This window comes from Nuphar pumila, chromosome 10 (assembly GCF_984573655.1).
Source record: "Nuphar pumila chromosome 10, dmNupPumi1.hap1.1, whole genome shotgun sequence".
Classification (NCBI taxonomy): Eukaryota; Viridiplantae; Streptophyta; class Magnoliopsida; order Nymphaeales; family Nymphaeaceae; genus Nuphar; species Nuphar pumila.
The window spans coordinates 106,068,016-106,095,461 of NC_143258.1; the positions used below are offsets into that span (position 1 = coordinate 106,068,016).

At 37.2% G+C, this 27,446-nt stretch overlaps 2 protein-coding genes across 2 annotated transcripts; one reads left to right on the forward strand and one right to left on the reverse strand.

Moving 5' to 3' along the window:
- Positions 1–1,485: 1,485 nt before the first annotated feature.
- LOC149827781 (GATA transcription factor 7-like) lies at positions 1,486–12,384 on the reverse strand. Its single transcript, XM_090018572.1, has 3 exons — positions 12,253–12,384; positions 1,997–2,143; positions 1,486–1,842 (listed from the first exon to the last, which is right to left on the reverse strand). Exons 1-3 carry the CDS (start codon positions 12,382–12,384, stop codon positions 1,486–1,488), a joined length of 636 nt encoding a protein of 211 aa, XP_089874698.1.
- A 44-nt stretch (positions 12,385–12,428) lies between these two features.
- Positions 12,429–17,133, forward strand: LOC149827782 (auxin-induced protein AUX28-like). The gene is made up of 5 exons (XM_090019626.1): positions 12,429–12,845; positions 13,453–13,673; positions 16,017–16,140; positions 16,294–16,355; positions 16,881–17,133. The coding sequence occupies exons 1-5, from the start codon at positions 12,553–12,555 to the stop codon at positions 16,916–16,918; spliced, it is 738 nt and encodes a 245-aa protein (XP_089875752.1). The 5' UTR covers positions 12,429–12,552; the 3' UTR covers positions 16,919–17,133.
- Positions 17,134–27,446: the final 10,313 nt, after the last annotated feature.

A 27,446-nucleotide genomic window follows, 5' to 3' on the forward strand; every position in this document is an offset into this window, starting at 1 on the left:
GAGTTTGATCTTGATTTTATCTGCACTAGACAATTTACTGCTTAAGAGGTATTTTGATGCACTCAATTATCAGGAAAAGTGGCACAAACTAACAGATTTTACCGCAAAATGCAATTCCCAGTTTATCCGCCTTTTCTAGATAAGTTGGCTTCTTCCAAAATCCTCTCCTTTTAGTGCCGATCTTCAACTTCGGCGGTGGATATGTACGTTTACCTAAAAAAGACATAGCACATAATGGTGCTGCAGTGTCTCTGATCAATGCCAAGCCCAGCTGACCAGTTTGGGCCCAAAACTGTCTAATAAGTCCAAGAGTAGTATCAAAATGGGTCAGGTAGGATCCGATAGCTGATCTGACGCTTACTAGCCTAGGGGTTTTTGTGATCCAAATCTAGATCCAAGCTTGCCCATTCAATTTTGGATGTAAAATTTGAGAGAAGTTAGTGAGATTAACATGGTAGGTTGGACCCGGTTGAAACATATGGACCCACCTGCACCTCTGCCCATTGTACAATAAGACCAATTTATTTGCTTAATAATGGGCTGATTAAGTGTAGTATAACTATGAGAAAGAAAGAGCTAGGGTTTCCATTATGAACCAACACGGTACCCTACTTCCCGGACATTGGTGCCCGGGCAACTCCCATCCAAAGAAAAACTGAAGAAAGTCCAACTAACGGGCAGTCTGGTCAGGCAATCCCCACTAAGCCCCCTAATCATAAGGCCAGCTCCTTTAATCAAGTGTCCCTTGTCCAACCAACATCTCGAATATTTAGATACCAAAGCCCTAATAAAGATTCTAATTTGATACATTTATGTGGGGCCCTCAAACCCATATAAACCCATATTAGTATTTAGTAATGTCAAGGATCTCCCCACCATGAAACAATTCAACATGAGATCTAGGGTTTCATTAAAAACCTTTTCCACTGAAGAAAATTGTGGATTAGCGATGGACGATATCCGTTACTAATCTATCGCTAAACTGTTTAGCGACGGATTGACGATGGATTAGCAATGGATAGCATCTGTCATAAATTTTTGGTCGCTAATTAGCAATAGAACTGATTTGTCGTTACTTCCGTCGCTAATTTACGACAGATTAGCGACGGACATGATTCACCGCGAGTCTGTCGCTAAATAAACACAAATTTGGTTTTGCGATAGACATGATCCGTCGCTAAATTTAAAAAAAATAAAATAAAAATTTACAGTAAAAACACTACTCACCACTGCAAGTATTCCAGCTAACAGCTCTGGACTGCCAGCAAATGGCTTTCTGGCGAGACCTGTAACATCATCATTATCATCTCCTTTTTGCGTCTAATCTCCAAGACCTTCCAGTGGTTGTTGAAGTGGACATCGCTTATGAAAGTCGGGCTCCCTGTGGGGCAATATTCTGGCAGAAACATGCCAGACTTGTGCACCCCACAGGCGTTACACAGGGTCTTAGACCCGAGCGGCCCGACCCCCCACTTGCGGGGTCTTCTACACAAGGCAGTGGATGCACCTCCGAATCGGTGCGTTCTCCGGCGCCCTCCCGACCTGGTTCCCTCGCTTGTCCTGTCCCCTCTTTCTGACTGATACAACTCGAATCAGATTGATACACGACGAGGGGAGAAACAAATCGGAGAACCCATCTCGAAAGGACCAGACCCCGCCGGTTCGGGACTGCTTGCTGTGGGGCCTCATGGGTACCCGAGTTTCGATCGAAAAACCACATTTCTTCACCGAGTTTTGGGTCTCCTCACCGATTTCTGACGAGTACTGCAACAAACTGATTTCAGAGGAGAACGAATCCTCGACGAAGTGAGAGAGCCACTCCAAATTAGCCAACTCGTTAACCTGAAACCAGAACCCCCAACAGAATCGTTAGGCTGAAAAAATAGTGGACGAGAACGGAAAGCCACTCTCGAAAAAGAAAACCACCTATCGGGACAAAAAGCTCGTTGTCGTTAAGAACGTCAGCGAAACCGGCGAAAGAAGAGTTGTTCGAGACCAGAGAGGTTGGGTCGGCCTGGTCCTCCAGTGCCGATGACTCTGACTCCTCTTCTTCCTTGCGTTCCTCCGCCACAAAGTCGTCCTCGTTCAAGAAGTCAAGGAGGCCCTCCACGAAGAAGTCGTCTCCTCTGCTGCTTCGATCATTCTGCCAGAAATTGGTTTTTCATCCGTTCGTACATGCCATCCCAAGCAAGTTGCAACTCGTACATCCATGGATGGTGAGGATCAGAGGATGGTGAGGTTTACCTGTACTCTGGCTTTTATGAGAGAAAGGGGGAGAGAGGGAGAATTTCACGCCCTAGATGGGTCAGTTTAAATCAAAAAGTAGCGACAGAATTAGCGATGGAAAATTTTCATCGCTAATTAGCGATGGATTTGCGACAGAAAAATTATGTCGCTTATCCACCGTGAAGTTGCGACAAAAGTTTTTCGTTGCAAATTTTCTTCGCTAATTGACATTTTTCTTGTATTGGGAATTAACGACTGAAAATCTCTGTCGCTAATTAACGATGGATTCACGATGAAAATCTTTTCTTTGCTAAGTTGCGACAGAGTTTGAGACATAATTTTTTCATCATGAATCTATCACTAAGTAGTGATGGATTAGCGATGAAAGTTTTTCCGTCATGAATCCGTCGCTAATTGGCGATGGATTCACGATGAATTTTTTTTCGTCACTAATTCCACAAATAATTTGAATGTTAGCGACATATAGTTTTCTCCAGCTAATCTGTCGCAAATATGCGACAACAAAAATCTGTTATAAATTTTTGTCGCTAATTAGTGTTTTCTTGTAGTGTTTTCGGGTCAATGGCTTCGGGAGCTTGTGATTAAAACTACACATGATCCTAAAGTTAATCCATAAAAAATTTAGCGGCTAATGTCTAGTAACTTTTTTTTTAGAGGAAAAAGAAGAAGCCATATTTTAGTTCTGAATTAAGTTAATGAAATATTATACATCTGGCTTGACTGTTCAAAGAAAATCAAACTGTACAATTTAACACACTTAGACAAATCCCATTATTTTGTGTATTCAGTTATGTTATTAGGTTGGAGACTATAATTTGGGTGAAATTATGGTATCTGACTTATGACTGGACTTGAGGTATACAGATGAAGCCAGTTGGGACTGGGCTCAGAAAAAAATCTTGTATAAACAAAATATATATATATATATATATAGAGAGAGAGAGAGAGTAGTTGTCTACCACTTTTCTTGTCTACAGCGAGCCTACCAAACTTTGGTAGAATTTTTTCATGTTTTCCTTAAATTTGACCATACATATGTGTTTTACATGCATGATTTGATGAGAATAGAGTCTTGAATAGATTCTGACATGCAAGTAAATTTTCATAAGGTTGAAAATTTGTCAGTTTAAAATTTTTATAAATATTCAAGACTTAAAACATCATGTTTTTTTTTATCAAAAAAAATTATCCAAATGTTGTTTCCTAACAAATCAACCATGTTAAATACATCTTCAAAGTTAAATTTGTAAAAAATAACCTAGAAACACCCATTGGCTCACAGTAGGCCAGAAAAATGGTAGGCAACATTTTTACTTTTTTTTAGTTTTTTGCACATTTGACCCGTATGTGATTTATAGGTTTGGTTTAGTAGAAAAAACTTTTTTTCCATATTTACATGGAGAAATTTAAGGATCAAAGACCTAGCAGTGTTGGCTTTGCCTGTCGTACTTACTATCACTGTCCTGGCAGCATAAAACTTTGTGGGCTTACCCTTTGCCCACAGGGAGTCACAACACTTAAGCATGTGCAAGGAGTGATGCTTATTAGATTTGAACCTAGACCGCTTGCCTAGCAGCCTAGGCCGCATCCCACTACGCCAAACCCCTTTGGGGAATAGTTGAAAACAACCTTTCATTAATCATGTTTTTGTGATGTATATATATGATTTTCTGGGGGGTTGAAAAATAAATGGCCTACAATGTACTAAATTTTCAAGCCTCAAAAAATTATATTTTTAAATCTATAAAATATGATCCAAAGGTTCATTCCTATTATTTTGACCATGATGAACACATCCATGAGGTTAGATTTGCTAAAAACAACCTTGTTCTATGAGTTCCAACTACAAGATTCTTTACCCACAAGGATACCATATATATATATATATATATATATATATATATATATATATATATATATATATATATATATATATATATATATGAGTAATGTGTTCCTTAGGCTCCCCTTTTTCATTAGATCTCGTTGGGCCCCTTCAAAAATCATAGTTTTAAGTATTTTTTTCTCACGTCCAACATCGTAGATGTAATCTATAGGTTTTGTTTAGTGGGAATCGACTTTTGGATTGTTGGAATCTGACCTATATACAATCAATGGCTATGAAGGTGCCAATTTGTTTCGGCTCAGAAAAACATATTTTTTCATTGAAAAAACATGAACCAAGAGTTGATTCTCGCTAAATCAAGCATGCTAAACACATCTAAAAGTTCAGATCTATCATAAAACACTTAAACCTATGGGGCAGAATGAGAAATAGGGCCTAATATGTTCAGTCTCTCTCTCTCTTATATATATATATCTGCTCACTTTCTCATTTTGCCATCCCAAAATCATAGTTTTTAAGTATTTTTTCTCGAATCTAACACCATAGATGTGATCTATAGGTTTTGTTTAGTGGAAGCCGGCCTTTGGACCACCGGAATCTGACCTGTATATATGTTTTTTCGGTGATAAAAATCAATGGCTATAAAGGAATCAATTTTTTCCGGCCCATAAAAATATAGTTTTTCGTTGAAAAATATGGTCGTTGAAAAAATATGGTCCAAGAGTCGATTCTCACTAAATCAAGCATGCCAAACACATCTAACAGTTCAGATCTGTCATAAAACACTTCAAACTATGCGGTTAGAACGAGAAAAGTGAGCCTAATATGTTTAGTTCTCATATATATATATATATATATATATATATATATATATATATATATATATAAAATCTTGTTTTGCATCACTGGAACATGACTAATTTCATGGAAAGTTGACGTTTTTTGCATCATGTGAAGCATGTCCAACTTCATGAAATCTAATGTTTAATACTTCTCATAGAAATGTTGGGTGTCATGAGCCTAGCCATGTCTCAAGGGCTAACACGTTAAGTTTGGCCAACAGAGGCTTGTCGGTCAGTTTAGGGCACTAAGGATCATGTACCTTAGATGCGCCTGTAACCTAAACTGTCAGCTTAATAAGGCACAGTGATCCATATGTATCACTTTTTCGCTACAACCTTACATCAACCACCATAAAGTCTAGATTTTTTAAGCTTTATTTAAGATAGCAGTGAATTTTAAAAATCCAATAAATACAAAACCGATTTAAAAAACCGCTAAACATATATAATACTCATCGTCTTTTAGAAATTGTTGAACTGTCAAACAGAAGCAAAATAAGAAATTACTGGTATGTTCAACGATGTTCTGTAAAATTAAGATGGTGTTAGTACCAAATGCGTGACATGAGTGGGGAGATGACACGTGTTACGTTTTGAATATCCGAGTGCCTAGGATTTTAACTCCAGACCTATTGAGCCAAGCTGACATTTTTTTTTTGTGAAAGGCAAGCTGGGTTAGGCAGACCCCTACCAGATAGATCCCCTCTTAGCCAACTTAGCAAGGTGTTTAACAATATGATGGGAGTTAAATCTAGCTAACTGTACAAATCTATTCAATATAGATAAGCCTTGGGAAAAATGAATCAGGTTGGGATTTCTACCTTCCAAAAATTGTTGGCCTGGCAGATTGCAGGATCAGCGCTATCAGATTGCTCTTAACCATGGCCCAAATTTCTTTGTGGAAACAAAATGAGGTAACTATCTTGTACTATCGTTGGTACCATATTTTCTAACAAAGAATTATGTGAGATTTATCCTTTATCGTCTGAATCTGACGCTACAGATGTACTTAGCATGATAACTCTATTAGGATGTCACTGTAGATCTTTTATTGTAAAAATAAAGTTATTTGAGAATTTCAAAATTTGGGTGTATAGTGAAATCTTTGGCTTTTGAAGCCCTTGAAAAACCTATTTACATATAACAATGGCATGAACCAGAGGATGTTTTTCACCAAATAAATTCTGCAGATCATATGGGTATGACATGATTCACAAAAAAATAAAAAGCTTGACATATATAAAGCATCATGTCAAATGAGAGAGAGAGAGAGAGAGAGAGAGAGAGAGAGGTGCCGATATGATGCAATCTCGATTGCAAAGAAATCTAAACTACAATCTACCAAACTACATCTATTCTAGTTTAATCTATGATCTATAGAAAAAAATAAACTCAATGTTCATTCATCCATTACTATTGAAAATCCTTTACATAATATTTAATGGCAGAAAGCCAAATTAAAACCTCATCTAAATTGGATCTGAGACAGATCCAAATCCTAACTAAGATCCAAACTTAAGAAAAATACAAAAGGAAATGGATCCATAAATGAATCCTGGACCTAGATGCATTATGACTCTGCCCTGCGTTACCACATTTATCTATAAGATTTTTTCCAGTTATTTTAATAGTTCAATTCAAATAACTGAATTAGGTACAAGGGGAGATGGGGATGCTTATAGAGCTGACACTTGTTTATATCCAATTGTGAATTTCTGAACCAAAATTTGTGTAGACTTCCTTGCAGTTGTGGGATAGAAGTTGCTCGTTGATATTATGAGCAAAGGGTCAAGGAAGAATTTCCTGTGGGTTTTTCACATTTTACCTTTTTATACACCAACCAGATAAAGCGCGCGCACACACACACACACACAATGTATGATTAAGACCATTAAATTCAGACCTTGTAAACTAAAAGATATTGCTATATGTATTTTTTTAAACATGTACACCTTATAACTCAGCCCAAAAGCTAACATTATGATGAATGCTTGCCTATTCAGGTTGGAATATAAAAACTTCCATATGGGTGGTCACTAAACATCATAACCCCATACCACATGCATATCTAGGAAGAGGTGTGTGCATGTGATTGCATGGATATGAGAGAGGGAGAGAGAGAGGAACTACAATGCTTTGTGAACATTGTGCATGAAACTAGGATAAGTCTACAATTGGTTCCACGAGAGTTTGCCCTTACAGATTACAGTTAACAAGGAAAAAAAAAACTCCAGTTAGACGAAAGAAGGAACAGGCCAAACTGTACCAATTAAAAAGTGACCACACAAAGTAATCATGAAAAGGAGACTAGCTAAGGGCTCAACCACCCCACTCTACTGAGCCTTCAATGCCACCCTAAGGGGGAGGCCCTTGCGAATATGACAAAAAGGAGAAGCATCCATGAGTTCCAAACTCCTCCTTACAGCCCCAATGATCGGACTACACTTCATGCCTATTGAAGGCCAACTGAAATATTGCTTGGTTTTTTGCGTAAACTTATCCATCGAGTGCTGCAAGATGCCAAGCACGTCCCACAAAATGAGTGAAGTCAATGTGTAACCGCAATCCCCATTAACCAACGAAGAACCAGCTCTCTCTCTCTCTCTCTCTCTCTCTCTCCTAGGTAATGACCGTTGCTTGCAGGACAAACCTCCAGTCTCCAGATTGGTGTCCTTCAAAAGTGTGATGATATTACTTGTCGCTCTTGCAGTATGGTCGGGGTCAAGCTTGCTAATAAAAAAATAGTTTTCTCTCTATTTAAAAATAAAATAAAATTATGAATTAACTCTGAAGCTAAAAAGAATTACATTGAAGATTCTAAGTGATGAAATATCACTAAGGATCAGATGGTGATTACATTAGCTGATGCTCACTCATCCCATTGATAAAAAGTCAACAAAATGAGATTAAAATCGTAGAATAAGTACATGAGGTCCTTCTCCTTAAACACTTCAGACATATTACTTTGAGTTCACATTTAGCGTCTTAATTCAGCCCTTTTGGCATGCAAACCTTTTTAGTGCGGGAGAGCACTAGCTTGATAGGGGCATGGAAGAAACACATGTGCAACTAGTTTGGGCATTGCAAAACCTTTGTGCAAAGGTACCGTGAACCCTTTTAATTGATGATTTAAAGACCATGTTTGAAGATAATAAAGCAAGATCAGGCAAAGAACTTTTGCTACAAACCTTAGAACATCTTGCTTTCTAAGATGACAAAAGCCATGAGGAGAAGTAGGGTTAGAATAAAAAAGGTTGCCAAAAAAGGTTTTTTCAATGATATCTTGTTTGGTGTGATACACAGACATAGAGGGAAGAGAAGTTAGTTCATCGTCAATCTGAATAATAGAAAAAACATGATGTTTCCTAGGATGAGAAGCGCCATCAAAAGCAATATTCTCAATTGGTTGGTGTGGGGGAGCAACAACCTCTTCCTCTTACTGATTCTCCTCAAGAGTCTTAAGAGAATTGACATGCGATCTTGTCTTACATACCTCACAAATATGTGTGCTTGAATCAACTTCAATATGAAGATCTTTATAGAACTTGTCCAATACAATGAAGATCGAATAAGAGATCTTTGAATTAGATTAAACTTCAACTAGAATCATTGTAAAGTGCAAGTGAACTTGGGCAAAGGTCTTTTCATCAACAGCAAGCAGCTTTCTCTCTGATGCATCCAGAGTCAAACAAAAGACATTATTGCACTAATAAACAGATGGGAGACCATGCACTCTAATTCATACCAGAATAAACTTTAAACCCTAAAATTTAGACATGCTACATCTATCCCAAGTTTTCATATGCAAGGTGCGACCAACAACCATCTACAATCCTCTTCTCATAATTGACATATGATTTTCTTGTGATAAAAAATGTGTCAAGATCTCACGGTCCGAAAGAGCAGAAAAGATCGAAATAATAGGTAGCTTCCATCGCTTACAAAGCTCACTAACATAAAATTCTCGTTTAATTATCTCAGTGTCTTACTTACAAACCAGACAATGGCTGAAAGATTTTTAATTATTTCTCAACACAAAACGATTGAGGAATAAGAATAGTGCATTTTCTATCAATCATTGAGGATTTGAGAAGGTTTTGATTAAGCAAAATTGATGAGCAGACTACCACTTGGGCCCAAGAAAAGAACCACTAGAATTGCCGTTAATCGTAGTAGGAACAACCTCATGAGAAACAAGAGAAGACAATGAATCATCTCCTTCATGAACATATTTATTCATGAAAGAGCCACCAACAACAAACCCACAAACATCTTCCCACACACAAAAATTGTAATCAGTGCCACCAGATTGATCACCTGGCCTCAAGAGCACCGCTTGTAACCAAGGACGTGCCATTTTCATCATGGCCGCTATAGATCAGTGGGCTGTTCAAAGCATCCTCATTGAGAGGCCGATTTTGCTGGGCCAGATTCACCAGCACCGGGGATGGAATACCAAAATTGATATCCCCAAACCGGACGGGTCCTCCCTCATAGAGAGAGGGGAGGTAGGGTGCTCAACCTATGGGTCTGGAGTTCCTAACGTCCCAGACTCTGTCTGGGACTCTAGCATGCCACACCAAAGCATTTGATGAGACCTCCCCCATAGGGGGAGAAGTGGTTGGGTGCTTAACCTGTGGGTGGGTCTCTCAACCACACCCCAAACCCAATGGAAACGATTGTAGGAGGAGCCCACAACCAACAACAAGCACCACCCATTTAAGAGGGGTGCAAAGAGGGGAGGGGGGTTAATTCAAAAATTTATACAAATTGTATGCCGTTGATTTTGAAACTTATAAAACCCTATCCATGCATCGGAATCAAATACTCCAATAACTTATTCCTATAAAAACAAACATATACATTACATCTGTATAGTCAGAATTTTGAAAAAAATATCAAAAATCCAATAAAACATTCATTGGAGAGGTTTTCATATATATATATAAGCACACATACACACATTTTTTGGTGCATCCACATACACTCTTAGGGTCGAGTAGACCAATGGACATGCCAGTGTCATTGGATCCCATGTGTTGAGCACTAACAATGGCAGTGATCGCCACTAATGCTCAATTTTCTGCCGCACAGACATGAGTGATTCATCCGTTGGTATTATACATATAGGGAAGGAAGAGTGTCCAACCCAAGGAAGGCTCAAAATCTACAAATGATGGTGATGGGATGGCGTTCCATTTCTAGTGACCGAGGTTTTCATCGATCAGACTCTAGGTTTTGAATTTTTATAATTTATTTTGTAAGCAACATGTTTTGGATTACAAATTTTTGATTTTTAGATGTTTTTTTTAAAGATGTAAAAAACAAAGGCCCGCAATATTTTTTTAATTTAAAATTTTAAATACATTGTGAACCACTAATGTTTCACGTTTTGAAAAACCTGTTTAGATGTAAATTTTTTGTATAAAAATATTTTTATTAAATAAATTATAAAGAACAAATATATAAGATGCGATCGATGAAATGCTCAAATATTAAAGAAAAGGGGCCGTCCGATGATCATTTGGTCATACTCCCTAACCAAGTCAGGTTGATTTCTTGAAACGATTAGGTGATGATATGATGCAACTAGGTCCAGTCACGAGTTGACCTGTGGAGTTTGCCCACCAGGGCAATGCATAATGCATGATTGACTTGTGTGATATTGTCAGTCAATGTATCTCACTCTTTAATGTAAGGTCAACCTGTATCCTCTTGGCAGCATCAATTGAGGTCTTGAGGAAGGCTGTAAACAATCCGGACAAGGCACACTATGGGCTCCAGAATCACTTTCGATCCCTACTCAATAGGTTTGATCCTGGTCCAAGCCAAAGGGCCCTAAGATCCCAACTCGGTCTGGTTTAGGAGACCCTACAAGTTTCATGTAAGTAGCATGGAATCTCATCACCTAAAAAGTTCTTCACATTGATCTTTTTCTTTTGGAATTGGTCTATTTAAACCAAATTGTTTTGAATTGGTCTAATTAAAGGATGATTTTTAAATCATAAAAAATGAAGAAGAAAAGACTATCTAAAACAAGGAAAGTATAGAAATGAAGCAAATGATGACTTATAGGGTTCATTCAAATTCTAAAATATGCAAATAGATATTCAATTGTATCAGTGAGGTGCCAACCCGATCCGAATCGGTCCATTCAAGCTGATTCTGATGATATTCATCAAAACTGCCCTAGTCACGTTCAATTTTATGAATTTAGCCGGATCAAACTGTGCCTGACATCATCCAGGACATCCAGCTCACTAGATCCACAGTGTGGGCCCACTTGGGTCAGGTCCAGGTCAGTCCTTTGCCAGGCCCAACAAAGTCACTCTCCGTTAAATACAGGCCAGTGAGTCAGTGACTAGGTGAGTGGGAGGTCTAGCTCAAGGACATATGAGAGAGAGAGAGAGAGAGAGAGAGAGAGTTAGGGTTTTGTGTGTGTGTCAAAGATGAAAGAATCCGACGGTCGAGATTTGTGGAGAGCGTTGGCCCTTAAATAATTTGGCTCGTCGTCGCATACGGGAGGACGGGGGGTTCGGGGAGGCAGAGGTGGGTCCCGCGGGGAAGAGTGGGACAGTGGGGGACATGGGCGGCAGCCCTTCACATGCAAGCGGGCCCCACCATGCGCACATGCCGTCCGCCGGTTGACTCGGTGGCCCGCGAGGGGCAGGATGTTGGACCCACCGGAGGCACACGCACACAAAATTCGGCCAAGTGGGTCCCACTGGAGGAACAGGGGCCTTGCTGGGCTCGCGGGGCCCACGTGGTTGTTAGATGCTGTTCGTTTGGGACGTGGGATCCACTTGGCTATATTTGGAGGGTGCGGATCTCCCTGTCCACTCCTTTTTTTTTCTACTTTTAGGGGTATTTTAGGAATTTATCATTTGAATTAAATTAAATTTTATTTTATTTTATTTTTAATGCCTTGGCTCGAAGCTGATGGCGAATAGACCCTGCGCTTCAAAAAGACTTTCCTCCCCGACCCAAAAGAACTTTTGAAAATGACGAGAATACCCCTTTTCATTATGTTGTACGGTGTATTTCTTAAATGACGACAGCATCCTTAATATTTCTCAAAATGCTAAGAATGTTTCTCCCTGACCAATTTTCACGGTGTGGTCAATACTGCTCGTTCACTGTACTACGTAACGTCGCTTCTTCGCGCAGGGACCTATCTGCTATTTTCCAAATTCTATATGCCATTCAAGTAACTCCGCTTCAGTAGGGGGATACCTATGTCCTTTAAAACACGATAGGGACACTTTAGTAAAAAGCTTGACGAAGAGTGAATCCTGGGCAAAGCCCTCCCTACCCTACCCCTCCAAGGTCGCCGATTAAATCGGGGCCGACCGATTTCCCATCCGACGCCGCGCTAGCTGCAGCTACTCTACCAGTGTGTCCGTCCTCTCCACCACAATCATTCCGATCCCCGCGCCATCCTGACGTCATCTTTTCTTGTAGAACTTGACCACTTGTCGCTAAATCATCGGGCGAAACATTACACCCCCCGGTACTGCTTTGAAGTTTGCGCTAATCTGAGAATAGAAGGTTAAGATCTTTTGTCTACTTAGTTGCTAAAGAAGCAGTGAGAGAGAGAGAGAGAGAGGTGAAGGAGAGATGACGAGCATGGTGGTGCTTGAGAGGAAGAGGGAAGGGATGGCCCTCAACTTCGACGCGACAGAGCTCAGGCTCGGCCTTCCCGGCGATGATAGGGTCCCCGAGTGCGAGGCGCCGAAGGCCGCCGGGAAGAGGGGCTTCGCAGAGACGAACGCCGTGGTCGATTGGAAGCTCAAGCTCGGAGACTCGGCGACCGTTAACGCCAAGGACTCCGCGGATCTGGCCGGGAAAATGAAGAACCTGCCCAAGGAAACCCTCCTTCCTAATGATCCTGAGAAGCCACCGGCAGCCAAGTATGCAAAATTTTGAATTCTCTTAGCCTACCATAAACTATATGTGAGGTTCCATTTTTTTCTTTTTTTTCTTTTTTCTTTTTTTTGCGGGGTGGGGGGAAGGGGGGGTTAGGAAGAATATACGAAAGTAAATGGTTTTTTCTGAGGTAGAGGTTGAAATCGTAAGATGGTGATTTTCAGAAGCGACCAGAATAGCCTTTTCTTAGGAATGAGAACGAAGGTTTTGGCATCTTTCATGAAACAGCACCATCGCCCAAGATTTGGCTTTTTTTTTTTCCTCCTTGCTATTTATCCCAGATATTCTGAGATTTTCTCTGAAGATCAAGGTTCTTCCTTTCATTTAGATGAAGAGGAAGAAAAGCTTTTAAATATCATGATCGGATGACGGAATTTCAAAAGGTTAATTATATACTCATGTGATTAAAATAGTAATGAAATTATGTGGTGCTTTTTTTCTTATCGAAAAAAAAAAAGAAAATACCGTTGGTTTTTTGTGTTTTTGTTGGAAATCGAATTGACGGTTTGTTTTTACTTCTCTTATTTTTTATTTTATTTTTTTGCTTATGGTTCTTTGTTGATTGTGTTTTCATGGTTGTGGTATATGTAGAGCACAAGTGGTCGGGTGGCCACCCGTTCGATCATTCAGGAAGAACATCCTGGCCGTTCAGTCTGCAAAGAACGGCGAGGAGGGCGAGAAGAACAGCGCCACATTCGTGAAGGTGAGCATGGATGGCGCGCCTTACCTTCGCAAGGTGGACCTCAAGATGTACAAGAGCTACCAAGACCTGTCTAAAGGCTTGGAAGCCATGTTCAGCTGCTTCACCATTGGTACGTACCATGCCAATCATGATGATGGTTGTGATGATGATGATGACCATGATCATGATGATAGATGAACATGATGATAGTGGTGATTGTTTTCATAATTATGAGGATGAGTTTGATTTGATGATAATGCCCATAATGATGATGGTGCTGGTTTTAATGGCTCGGTCGAGCCTACCCCACCATGATTTGATCATGTCACAGGCTGGTCGGCTTGAGTTGGTTCAATGGTACACTTTGCCATTACCCTAACAGGTCGGCTCCAGCAAAAAATTAGCTGTCTGACATAGTTTACGGTGGTTCAGTCACGTCGCTAACATAAAAGGGCCATACTCGGTCAAGTTGTTACAGGTTTCTTGAGCTTGGTGATAATCTTAGGCTGACCATGCTGTGTCATGGTCAAGTGGCTCGGCCAGACGACCTGGTCTGAACTGACAAGCCACCTTGACTGAGCCAAACCCAACGCACCTGAGGTCACCAGGTCTGGTGACACAAGCCTGCCGTCAGACTAGTTGGTATTCTGACACTTTGAAGTCTAGATTTATTCATTAACTTCAAATAACTTCCTTGATCCTTGAGGATGTTGATACTAGAGGAATAGTTGCTAATTTTACGACCTTTATTTCCAAGGAAATTTGTCTAGTTAATTTGTAGATCTACTCTTTACTCTTTGAGTTCTTTAATTAACGACCAACATGTTTAGTGAAATTGATGACAGGGAATAGTTCAGAAGGTAATTGATACTTTTGGCTCTGTCTCACTTTTTAATCCAATAATGTTTAAGACAAATTACACATAACCATCACCAATTTTACTTGATTAGACATGACTGAACCAGGTCAGATTATTCTTTCAGCCTAATAGAAGCCAGAGTCAGGTCATCTTGGTGACTACCATGGCTAGATTGGAAATCTCAAACCAAGTGGTAGACTCTGACTAATACTCTCATTGTTGATTAGACATGACACGAATGTAGAGGCTCAAACTTCAACTGCATAACCAGCAGAGGCTCTAGGTGAGCCACTATCCAAGTTGAGTACCACTTCTATTCTACTCTGCTAGGTACTCATGCAACCTAACCTACTTTGATCCATTACGTCACTTTTATGATTTTTTGCTGGTCTGACCAATGTCAGTATCGGTATCGTCCTTGAGTCGTTTGGCCACCGATTCTGTATAGGCTTAAAATAATTAATAAAAAAATATTATGTGCCAATCATAACGTGACACATGTTAAAATCATGAAAATAATTTTTTGTATTTTTTATATTTATTAAAAAATAGCCGATTCAGGCTTGCAGGAGTATCCATTTTCTGCCGATACTGATAACATTGGTTCAGAGCAATTTCGGATTTGACTTTCTTAAGTATTTAGCTGATCTGGATTGGATCCGTTTGCACCCCCTAGTCACAATGATGCACCATTTAGAATGCATGCATGACACGAGTCTAGCATGCGATGTCTTGCTGATGTGTGCTGACATTATTTTAGTAAATGTTTCAATAAAAATACATTTAGAAAAATATCAAAAAATAAATCTTATTTACTAAAAATTAAAAAAATGTACGTCCTCATATCCTATTTTCCAAATAAAAAACTTTTCAACCCAGGTCGTGTGTATCCGTATCTTTCACATAGTAAATTAACTTATATTAATGTGAAATATTATAAAATGCACTTAAAGTTTGGGCAATAATACAAAGCACACCTAAGTTTTGCATACTGTTAAAAACACACATAAATATTTTCATGATTAATTAAAAAAAGGTCCAAAGTTTATTTTTGTCAAGGTTGCCGTTAAATGTGCACTGAATTACCAGTTTACCGTCAAAAGCATGTTTTTAAGAAGCACCTAATTTTTTAGTAATATTAAGAAAAATGCACCTGTTTTTTTTTTTTTTACTTGATATGACATCTGTATGTGTCAAGGGTATTGGGATGTGGGGAAGTCCTCGATGAAGATAACTTCGATAATAGAGGTTGGGTAGGTGGGAAACAATGGTTGCTGGGAAAGAATGAACGTGGGAAACCTTCACAAAGAAAAAAAGATTGTTTAGGCAGTAAGCCATTAATTTTAACCGATTAACTCATCTTGTGATAGTGAAAACCCGAGTTAAATTGACAGAAATATGTTCTCAAGTACGGAGCATAAATATAGGCGTGTTAATTACAATATTTAAAACTTAGTTGTGTTTTCAATTATTGCCAAAACTTTAGGTGCGTTTTTTTAAAATTTTCCTATATTAAGACCACATTCATCATCGATCACCATTGTTGTTGTTGTTACTGCGGCTGTTATTTTTGTTATTACTGTTTTTCTCTAAAGGCAATCTTTTGGTTCAAAGGGATGAACGGTAGGGATTTCATGAATGAGAGCAAGCTGACTGATCTGTTAAATGGCTCTGAGTACGTGCCTACCTATGAAGACAAGGATGGTGACTGGATGCTGGTGGGGGATGTTCCTTGGGAGTAAGTCTACAGTGATGCCATTGAATTTAGTTTTAATTTTTATCCAAGCTAACTCATGCAAAATCTTCTACGATAATTTGTGCAAATTAATCGGTCTCAGCAAGTATTAAGAAATAATTAGGTTGTTAATACCAACTTGATACCATTGTGCAGGATGTTTGTTGATTCCTGCAAACGACTTCGCATCATGAAAGGATCTGAGGCCATTGGACTTGGTTTGTATCTCTAAATCCACATATCAATGTTAATTATTTGTTACCCTTAATAATATTGCAAATGACTTGATTTTTATATTGTACCAACTTGGTCCTACAATGTGCGCGGTTCATGTTATGGTTGTTGGTTCATGCCCCCCCTGACTGGTTCTTCCAAATTCAATGTTTGGATGCTATACTGAGATCCTGGGCATACCTGATTTTCAGAAAGTTCTAGACCTTGGGCGTTACCCAAACATGATATTGTGATTTTGGCATAACCAAAAACCACCAAACTCAATGATTTCAATACGTGCCACAAGTGCTCTCTCTCTCTCTCTCTCTCTCTCTCTCTCTCTCTTAAAGGGTTTTTCTTGATGAACCCACTCATTCAAATAAATGAGATAAGCTGGGAAATTGCATTATGCACAGTAATAGAACATCCCACCCTATCCCATTTATCTAGATAAGTGGTTGCATCCAAAAACAATCAAAGAAGAACAAACTAACCAAGTTTTTTTTTCTTCTTAATGTCTTCATTTTCAGCTCCAAGGGCAGTGGAGAAGTGTAAGAATAGGACCTGAAGCCAAAGGTGGATGGATGGAATGGTGTATCTGTGTGTGTTTGTATGTGTGTGCTTGTATCATGGCTTGATAATATTAGAAAAACATGAATGGCACTGTTGCTATTTAGAAGAACCAAGAACGATAGTTTTCATGACTTTATCTGTAATGTCCAGACTGTTGAATCGTGTAGTTAATAATTGTTGTTCATGTTATCTTATTAATAGTTTGTTGCATGGGATTCTCTTTCTAGCTGTTCTTATTTATTTAATTAGATTCTTATTTTAAAGCTTTATGTATTTATTTACTTACTATGTGGTATTATTATACTTATTTTTGTTGGCGTCCCATGTGATGGTTGATGAATTGTTTGTTTGGTGGTTGGGCATTTTATGGTCATAGAAGTGTTCAAGATCATTGGACCAATTAATGAAAACCACTTTGAATTTTTTTATCATTTGATTTATTTGTAATCAAGATGCCCCAATGTGCTTCGATATATTTATTTAGAGTAACTATAATCGTCATCAACAATGTTAAAATGGTTGAAATCACATTATTTTCATTAAAATTTATCTCTTTTTTGTTAATGAATATTCAAATGTGCCAATAAACTAATGAGCCATAAAGTTCTATTAGAGGACCACGTCATGAGGCGTCTAGGAGCTAAATTGCCGAGGACTAGCGATTCTCAGTTGAGACGATTTCATCCTGCCGATTATTGTGTGAAATCGCTGGATCGCGATTAAAATGAACCGAGAACGAGTTCGGCTACTATGCTGATGAACATGGTTTTCTTAAGAAAATGTGCTCTTGCAATTGCTTTTTTTAATAGCAAGGAGAAACCACCGTTATTGTTTGGACATTCAGTTTTTCATGGGTTCCCTCTCCCTGAACAAGCAATGGCCAGCATAGGTCTAGGGAGCAGGGGTCCTATCCTCAGAGTTTTAAGCCACTGGCTCGACGATCATAGGTATGTCAGGCTGAGCCCACATGATCAAATCTTCATGTTGGGTGCAGTTTCTTCAGGTTATACATAAAAAAAATGAGGCACCCTCTTTGGGTTATGCAGATTCACCTAGCCAGGTATTGGTGCTTCTGTGAATTTTACACTACAAGAAATCTGTGAATTAGCAACGACTTAAATTCGTCGCTAATCTGGCGCTAATCCGTCTTAGCGTTGACATCGCGACGGATAGCTTTTATCACAAAATTATAGTTGCTAATTCACGATGAAAACTATCTATCGTCAGTTACGTCGTTAATTTGCGATGAATTAGCGAATGCTAAGATTCGTTGCAAGGATGTTGTTACTATATGGAGATTTTGGTTTTGCGACTGATTAATATCCATCGGTACTATAGCGATGAACCCAGCGACGAATTAAGATCCATCGCAAAAACATTGATCAATTCACATTTGTGACGAATTAAAATTCATCCCTAATCCATCGCTAAATTGGACGTCGGTTGTAAATAGCGATGGATATATCCGTTGTTAATTCATCGCAAATAAGAAAAAAAAATTGTTTAAAACATAAATATCGAGAAAAAATTCTCATGATACAATTTATATTTCCTGTGAATAAAAACTAAAGTATACATAAAAAATAAACATAAAAAGAAACTAACACAATTAATCGATACACTATAAAATTCGCAAGTTCTAATTATTTACAATTGAACATTTACATTTTTAAAACAACAAGAAGGTACAACAAATTCAACACATGAATCTAATCATCGTCAAGATTTTGTGCATCCTCTTCTTTATCGTCTCGATCTGCTTCTTTAGCTCCACTACGCTCAGTCTTTATATTGTGCAGGCAGCCACCTTCTGTCATACCTTCATTGCATCATGTTCCTCCATCGTAGTCGCGAAGCGATTCGAAGCCTACAAATATTTTCAGAAAGTTAGTAGACATGACTATAACAAAAAATCAAATATGAAATACATTGACTATGAGAAACGCTTATATACCGTGAATGAGGGCCATAATATATCCAACACCTTCGGGTACTCTTTTCATTGAGCGACCGATCCTGGTAGATGTTGAAGTAGTGAATTTTTAATATCTCGTATTGTTTCTTGTGGCTCGAACCTCGTGTTATACATGAATTAATACACATTAACTATCAATAAACAATATTTATAAGATAAGTAATAAGTGAAAATGAAATACTTACGGTCGATTATCAATATATATTATTTGAATGAGTCTTCTTGTGTCAGACTCAGAAGACCCTATATCTTGCGTTGGCTCATGACTTGTATGAACAACTGGTGTAGGTAAGCCATGTACAAGCGAAATATTATCTGTAGAAAAATGCGTTAAAAATTCTCAGAATGCACATTTAAACTAATCAAGTATAAAATTAGTTAAATGATATACATATCAAAACAGCCTGTGAAGATGAAGGTTGAGACTCGCTACTACTGGGTGAACGACTACTGTAACCTCCATGAATCATATTCTAACAAATAAAAAATGTCATGCAATAAATTCAAATAATTTAAATCATTCACATCAAATATTGTAATATATTCAAATACGTTACAATATATTCAAATCATAACTCTATACGTATCGAAGATACATAATTAAAGAATAAAAAATGCCATGCAATACATTCAAACATTGTAATACCTTCAAATCTTTCAAATCAATGCAATATATTTTAATACATTCAAATAATTTAAATAATTCACATCAAGTATTGCAATACATTCAAATCATTCAAACATGTTATAATACATTCAAATAATTCAAATAATTCACATCAAGTATTGCAATACATTCAAATCATTCAAACACGTTATAATACATTCAAATCATAACCCTATACGTATCGAAGATATATAATCAAAGAATAAAAAATGTCATGCAATACATTCAAACATTGCAATACCTTCAAATCATTGCAATACATTTCAATATATTCAAATAATTCAAATCATTCACATCAAGTATTGCAATATATTCAAATCATTTAAACACGTTACAATATATTCAAATCATAACTCTATACGTATCGAAGATACATAATCAAAGAATAAAAAATGCCATGCAATACATTCAAACATTGCAATACCTTCAAATCATTCAAATCAATGCAATACATTTCAATACATTCAAATAATTCAAATCATTCACATCAAGTATTGCAATACATTCAAATCATTCAAACATGTTACAATACATTCAAATTATAACTCTATACATATCAAAGATATATAATCAACGAATAAAAAATGTCATGCAATACATTAAAACATTGCAATACCTTCAAATCATTGCAATACATTTCAATACATTCAAACATGTTACAATATATTCAAATTATAACTCTATACGTATTGAAGATACATAATCAAAGAATAAAAAATGTCATGCAATACATTCAAACATTGCAATACCTTCAAATCATTCAAATTAATGCAATACATTTTAATACATTCAAATAATTCAAATCATTCACATCAAGTATTGCAATACATTCAAATCATTCAAACGTGTTACAATACATTCAAATCATAACTCTATACGTATCAAATATACATAATCAAAGAATAAAAAATGTCATGCAATACATTCAAACATTGGAATACCTTTAAATCATTATAATACATTTCAATACATTCAAATAATTCAAATCATTCACATTAAGTATTGTAATAAAATTGAGTCATTCAAACACGTTACAATACATTCAAATCATAACTCTATGTATCGAAAATACATAATCAAAGAATAAAAAATATCATGCAATAGAGGTTTATATTACAAGATTTTGTTCACTAGCTCAAGAATTCTTCCTTATCACTTGTTTGACTTTCATATTCTTCTTTTTCCTCCTCTTCTTCATTGTCTGCCCATCCACTTGGTATATCATTTGAATCACAGTCTTCCATGAATGTTCCATCAATCAATGAAGATATGATATGCATATCATGCCCAACATCGTGACCATAAGAGAAGTCATATATATCATCTGATTGGTAGTAATCACTCTCTTCAATTATGGTCGGACCAGGGATCAATAGAGACAAGAAAAAATTTTGACGCTTCATACACAAGTTTGGTAGAAGGTTGTATGGAGTTACAAATACTGGCCAACATAAGTATGGAGTTGATCTACCCCCAAATGGATTAAATCCATCTATACATAGATCGAGCCTAACATTTCTCACTTTCATTGCAAAGTTCTGATGAGTACGATCAAAGTGCTTTCAAGCTTCCATGTCAACAGGATGCGTGATCTTGTCTTCATCATGTCAAACTTTATTTGCATGCCATCTCATGTGTTTAACTATCCTCGAAAACATATATAATTGTTGCAATAGAAAAGTAACGGAGCGACTTGTATAAAACTTCTTTTGATCACATGCTACCATTGCCTCTTATTTTTGGCTTGAACCGAGGATGCCCACATGACGGGCATGATCTGTTGTTTTCCTGATCCTTGAAATACATGCAGTGATTTGGACAAGCATCTATCTTTTGATACCCCATACCTAGAACGTTGACCATAACCTTTGCACGATAGAAATTTTGTGGCAATTTCTCATCTTTGGGCAACATACTCTTCACAATAGAGTACAAATGGTCAAAACATGATTGGCTCAAATTATACTCGAACTTCAAATTAAGTAGTTGAAAAACTACATACAAGATAGTGTGACTCTCACAACCATTCCAAAGTAGCTCATCAGCATCTCTAAGTAAATCATAAAATCTAATAGTTGCATCGTTTGGTGATTCTTCATCTACCGCAGTTGTTACATCATTAAAACCTATAGCAGAACGCAGTTCTATTCCTACGACATCAAATATCAAATCTATATATGGATTATCGTGCACCACATCCACCCGTGCATCAAAATTGTTCCTAAATTCTTCACCATGAAATATTTAATTCTGATAATCACTCACAAAACCCTTTCTGTATAAGTGATGTCTAATGCCATGAGGTTCTACAAATCGATTATTCTTACAAATCTTGCAGGGATACCTAATCCGACCTGTGGGATCCACTGTACTAACACTTGCCGTTGCAAATTTAATAAAACTTTCAACACCATCCATATATTCAAGTGATATCTCATTGTCAACTATCTTACGGTACATCCATTCACGGTTTACAGTCATTTTGTCATATGATGTTATGAATAGTATCCTAACTAGTTAAAAGAGAATCATCAGAATGCTATGATGAAGAAAATATCAAATTTATCATGCAATATATGATGCATGCTATATATTTGGTATATATCACTCTCTCTCTCTCTCTCACACACACACACAGATATATATATTATCATACAATCATAAGAACTATGATGCATGCATTGCTAAATTAATATTTTCATATACAAATTATTCATAACATAATACATTCATTTGAAGCATGTTTTTATGATACAATTTCACATGAAAGTCATAATCAAATTGAAAGTAACTTTATGCAAGCATTGATACAATCACATCAAACATTGCAATACATTCAAATCATTCATATCAAAAAACTGTCAAACATGTACCTACAACAAACACACTCCAATATCCCGCTAACTACTACCATGCCTAGCATGGAATCCGTACTCAAAAAATAAGAACACTTATATTCTCATACATTAAAATTATGCTCAGCATGATCTCCAAAGTCAATCAAAGCAGTCCTAGATATCCACAACTAAGTGAGTGTGTGAACAAAAAAGTGTTGCATCCAATAAATTAAATAACATGTGATGTGCTTGCATCACTTACTCACCACAGGTATTTACCTGATTTGAATTGCTTTTCACCGAAAATCCTTTACAAGCACAGTGCTCAGAGCTCCTTGTATTTACTGAAAAATAGTAAAAGCTGTTAAAAATCACACCAAAAACTTAGTTGAATGCTAAAAATTATAGTTGGAAATCAAAACAGATTAAGACAAAACAAAACAAAAATCAAAACGAAAATAAAACCTCCTAAAAAATGCCTTACAAATAAAGCCTAAACCCTAACCATGCACAAACTCTAACCTTGACAAAATCCTAGCATGCACCCACCCACTGAGTCGGGCTTTGCCCCTACATGGAAGATCGTCAGCAGAGGCTCTGCCCCCACCGGGATAATAGCAAGGGCTTAGCCCCCTGCCGACCTTCTGAAAAAAAAATAGACAGGGGTAAGGGCTCAGCCTCGACTGACTTGCCAACAAGAAGAACGGGAGGCGGCAGGGGCTCGGCCCCTATCGACCCACAAAAGCCCAATCGACAGGGGCTTGGCCCCTTTCGGCCTGCAAGAAAACACAAAGGCAGAGAGGGAAAAATCCCCCCTGCCTGCCGAAAAACAGAGAGGCGGGGGGCAGAGCCCCCCTTGCCTGTCAAAAAATCACAGAGGCACCCCCCTGCCTATCAGAAACACACAGAGGCAGGGGGGCTTCGCCCCTTGCCTGTCGAAAAACTTGAGCGACAGGGGCCTGCCAGACGGTAGGAGGCAAGGCCTCACCTTGCCTGCCAGAAAGCCCGAATGGCAGGGCCAAAGCCCTCGCCAGACGGGAAGAGGCAGGGCCTCGCTCTGCGTGCTGGAAAGACCCGAGCGGTAGAGGCCGAGGCCCCTGCCTGTCGAAAAGCCCGAACGGTAGAGCCGAGGCCCTTGCCGGACTGGAGGAGCGAAGAGGAAGAAGACAAACAGAGAGAGGGGGGGGTCTCCACCTGAGGGGTCACCATATAGGAGATGCCGGTGGCGGACAAGAAATATAGCGGAGAGAGAGAGAGAGAGCAAACAGGGAGCGGGCCAGGGGGCAACAGGAGGCCGACTGGGGTGCGACGGGAGGTGGGTCGGGAAACGCAGTGGAGATGAAACAGAAAAGAGAAAGAAAGGGAAAAAAATAGGGATTTATGAGAAAATTAGCAACAGATTAGCAACGGCCTAATTCTGTCGCTATTTGGCGACAATGTAGCGACAAAATAGTTTTGTCGTTGATCTGTCGCTAAGTTGCAACGGATATGGAGACAGATTAAAATCCATCGCTAATTCGTTGCTACTTTGCGATGAATTATCGACAAAATATTGTTCGTCGCTAAAATCACAAATAATTGATATTTTAGCGACGAATATCTTTCTCTCGCTAATCCGTCTGTACTTTGTGATGAATTTTGTTTGTCGCTAATTAGGGTTTTTCTTGTAGTGTTTGTGCATACACTCACAACTTATGGTCAAAAAAGAGGTCCAGAGGAAACTGTCCAGCTATGGATTAAGCACTTTTAAGCCCGATATCTACTTTCATACAATACCATATCAATCTTTATATCACCGTACTATATGACAAAAAAAAGATGTATTTTAAAAAATGCTTCATAATTTATTAAATCTGTCAAATAGACAATTATGAAGGTTTTTATTGTTTTTGGACACTTTTATCCCTCATAGCTACGAATTTTCGATTTTCATGGGTCCTGACGTTAAAAGTGGATAGACCCACGAAACTTGTCAACAAAATCTCATGAGGTGTTATTTAAAAAAAAAAAGTAAAATTTCAAACACTTGCAAAAATCATGACCAGTATCATAAGGCACATTGTGAAAATCTTTTAAGTGTTGAGGAAGTTCGTATCTTGCAAATTTTCAAAAGAGTATTGCAGGGATATTGTGAAATTCTTTTCTCTAACGAAATTTTGTTCTATATAAATGATGTTTTGTTTCTCAACCATTCATTTGAATCTTGATATCTTATTTTCATAACCCTAGAGTTCTTTTGGTCCCAAACCGGTGGTCCCCAATCCTTCCAATGATCTTTCGATGATATTCAGGCTTAGCAAAAATGCTTCATCGGTGGCAGTTCATGGGAGGTGGTAAACCCTGAAAACATGAACGACATTTTATCGACGATGAGTTTTTCGGTAAAATCATTGATGACACTTTATCGACGGTGAGTTTTTTCTGTAAAAGCATTGACAACACTTCATTGACAGCAAGTTTTTTCTATAAAAGCATCGGCAGTGAGAAGATCGATGACACTTCATCGACAATGAGTTTTTCAGTAAAAGCATCAGCGATGAAAATATCGAAGACACCTCATCAATGGTGAATTTTTCAATAAAAGCATCAACGGTGAGATCTTATGGTATACGTGAGACAGAAAACCGGAAGTCTGTGAGTTGTTCATGAGTGTTGCATTCTCATCATAGAGAATGTGAAGAATGATGATGTAGAAAGTATCTGCTCTAATGAACTGTGATAGCCGAAAAAATGTGTTGGGTGATAATGATGTAGAGTCGACATATCTCATAATTAGTGTTTGTTTGATCACACAATATGGGTGGGATAGAAAAAATCAATGATGATATACTATGTTTTTCCCTATCAAAGATGTAGTGCAATTTGGCATTCTTGAGGCCAAAGAGATTAATGTACCTTTACACATGCTCCATTTTTTTCTCATTAAAGAGGTAGTGAGAAACATCATTATTGTGAAAGAATGTAATGAATGCAATGTATAATCGACTTCATTTTGTGAAAGAATGGAATGAATGCAAAATGTATGAGTGACTTCATTTTGTAAAAGAATGAAATTAATATAACGTATGAATGACTTTATTTTGTGAAAGAATGAAATTAATATAACGTATGAATGACTTTATTTTGTGAAAGAATGTAATGAATAAGCGACTTCATTTTGTGATAGAATTGAATGAATGCAATGTACAAATGACTTTATTTTGCGAAAGAATGAAATGAATGAAATGTATGAGTGACTTCATTTTATGAAAGAATGGAATAAATAAAATGTATGAACGACTTCATTTTATGAAAGAAGGGAATGAATGCAATGTACGAGGGACTTGATTTTGTGAAAGAATGGAATGAATGCAATGTATGAGCGACTTCATTTTGTGAAAGAACATGACGCATATATACAAGCAGATCTCCTATACAAATTCACACATATATATGTGACTTTGTTTCAAAATATCTGAATTTTTTATATGATATTTTTGCTTTAAATTTTACTGCTAAAGAACAGATCCACCTGTTTAACAATTTAAAGATACATACAAATAGAACTGAAATTTATAACTAAAATTCATCAACAAACATATCAAAACAACTACAAATTTTATTAACCTTACATGCAAAATTACAACTAAGTTTTTAAATACAACCATGAATGAACTTTACATCTAAATGACAACCAAGTTTTTATTCATTCTGTTAAAATTATATCCACTTAGGGCATCTGAATACAAATAAAAAGTTGAGGACCACAAGAACTCTAGGGTTGCGAAAAAAATGGAATTCGGATGCAAATAAGAGGGTGAGAAACGAAGTGTCATTTATATAGAACAAAATTTTGTAAGTTTTTTTTTGCAATACCCGTACAATACTCATCGCAATTTCGTAATATAGAACTTTTGCAAGTTTTTCATGATTTCACAATACCTCATGTGATACTCTTTTGAAATTTCACAAGGTATGAACTTTCACAATACTTATAGGATTTTTGAAACGCGTCTTGCAATACTCGTCATGATTTTTGCAAGTGTTTGGAATTTTGCAATTTTTTTTTGAAATATCATAACCTCATATGCAATTTTGTTGATGAGTTTCTTGGATCCAACTACTTTTAGCATCGCGACCCAAAAAAATAAAAATCTATAGTTGAGAGGGGTAAAAGCATCCAAAAAATAGTAGAAACATGAGGAATTGTTCATTCAGCAGATTTGATAAATTATGGGGTATTTTTTTAAATGCATAATTTTTGTCATAGAGTACAATCATTTTCATTTACTTAACCTCTAAACCTATATATTATAATATAATTGGTTGATTATACTTGGATTTATATTCAATTTGGGTTATTCTCGTTAGACGGCTATGATCGGTATAGCTGACCCAGTGTTATAGTTTTGTATGAGTAAGTGTTTGATTGAGAGAGTTGTAGAAGAAATTTAAAATATACAAACTTTGTGTGATGTATCGAAAACTAAACTCAGACTGGGAGCTTAGAACTCACTATAGTTATAAGTTAAAGTCATTATTTGCTTATAAATATTCTTTATTGAGTTGTTGACTCATGCCCTCTATAATTACAATTATAGGTTTCAGGCACACTAGCACTGGTAGGACGTGATTGGCTACTCTGACTTTATAGTAGAGTACTTATTAGTTTACTTTCTTGTCATTGAATACTTATGTAATCATTATTTTCTCATGTTATGAATGATGAACTTTATGAAGAAAATTAAGTTATTATAAAAAGAAAAAAAAATAGCCATGTTTTCTCTATGTGAACTTTGTATGCTTTTACTCTGGAAAGTAATATCAACCGAACTTGGACTCTCGAGGTCTCAGATCGAGGTGTTACATATATGCAGATGATGCAATATTTTTTATTAGTGATAAAGGATATGTTAATTGGAAACTTTTTAGGTGTTAATAAAGATTTTAAAGTAGTTTCTGGCATTCGGTGAGTCAAGCGAAGTCAAGTTTTTTCAAAAGTATCTCAAGTAGGGTTGCTCCTCAGCTGCTTACATGGATCATACTATTATCATATGGGGTTTGG

Coding starts and splice junctions, on each gene's coding strand:
- LOC149827781 (XM_090018572.1), bottom strand. CDS start 12,384: ATGACGTCAGGATGGCGCGGGGATCGGAATGATTGTGGTGGAGAGGAC. Junction 2,144..12,252: donor TAATCGGCGACCTTGGAGGG/GTAGGGTAGGGA, acceptor AATTTCTGGCAG/AATGATCGAAGCAGCAGAGG. Junction 1,843..1,996: donor AGGCCGACCCAACCTCTCTG/GTCTCGAACAAC, acceptor TTCTGGTTTCAG/GTTAACGAGTTGGCTAATTT.
- LOC149827782 (XM_090019626.1), top strand. CDS start 12,553: ATGACGAGCATGGTGGTGCTTGAGAGGAAGAGGGAAGGGATGGCCCTC. Junction 12,846..13,452: donor GAGAAGCCACCGGCAGCCAA/GTATGCAAAATT, acceptor TGGTATATGTAG/AGCACAAGTGGTCGGGTGGC. Junction 16,141..16,293: donor GTGGGGGATGTTCCTTGGGA/GTAAGTCTACAG, acceptor ACCATTGTGCAG/GATGTTTGTTGATTCCTGCA.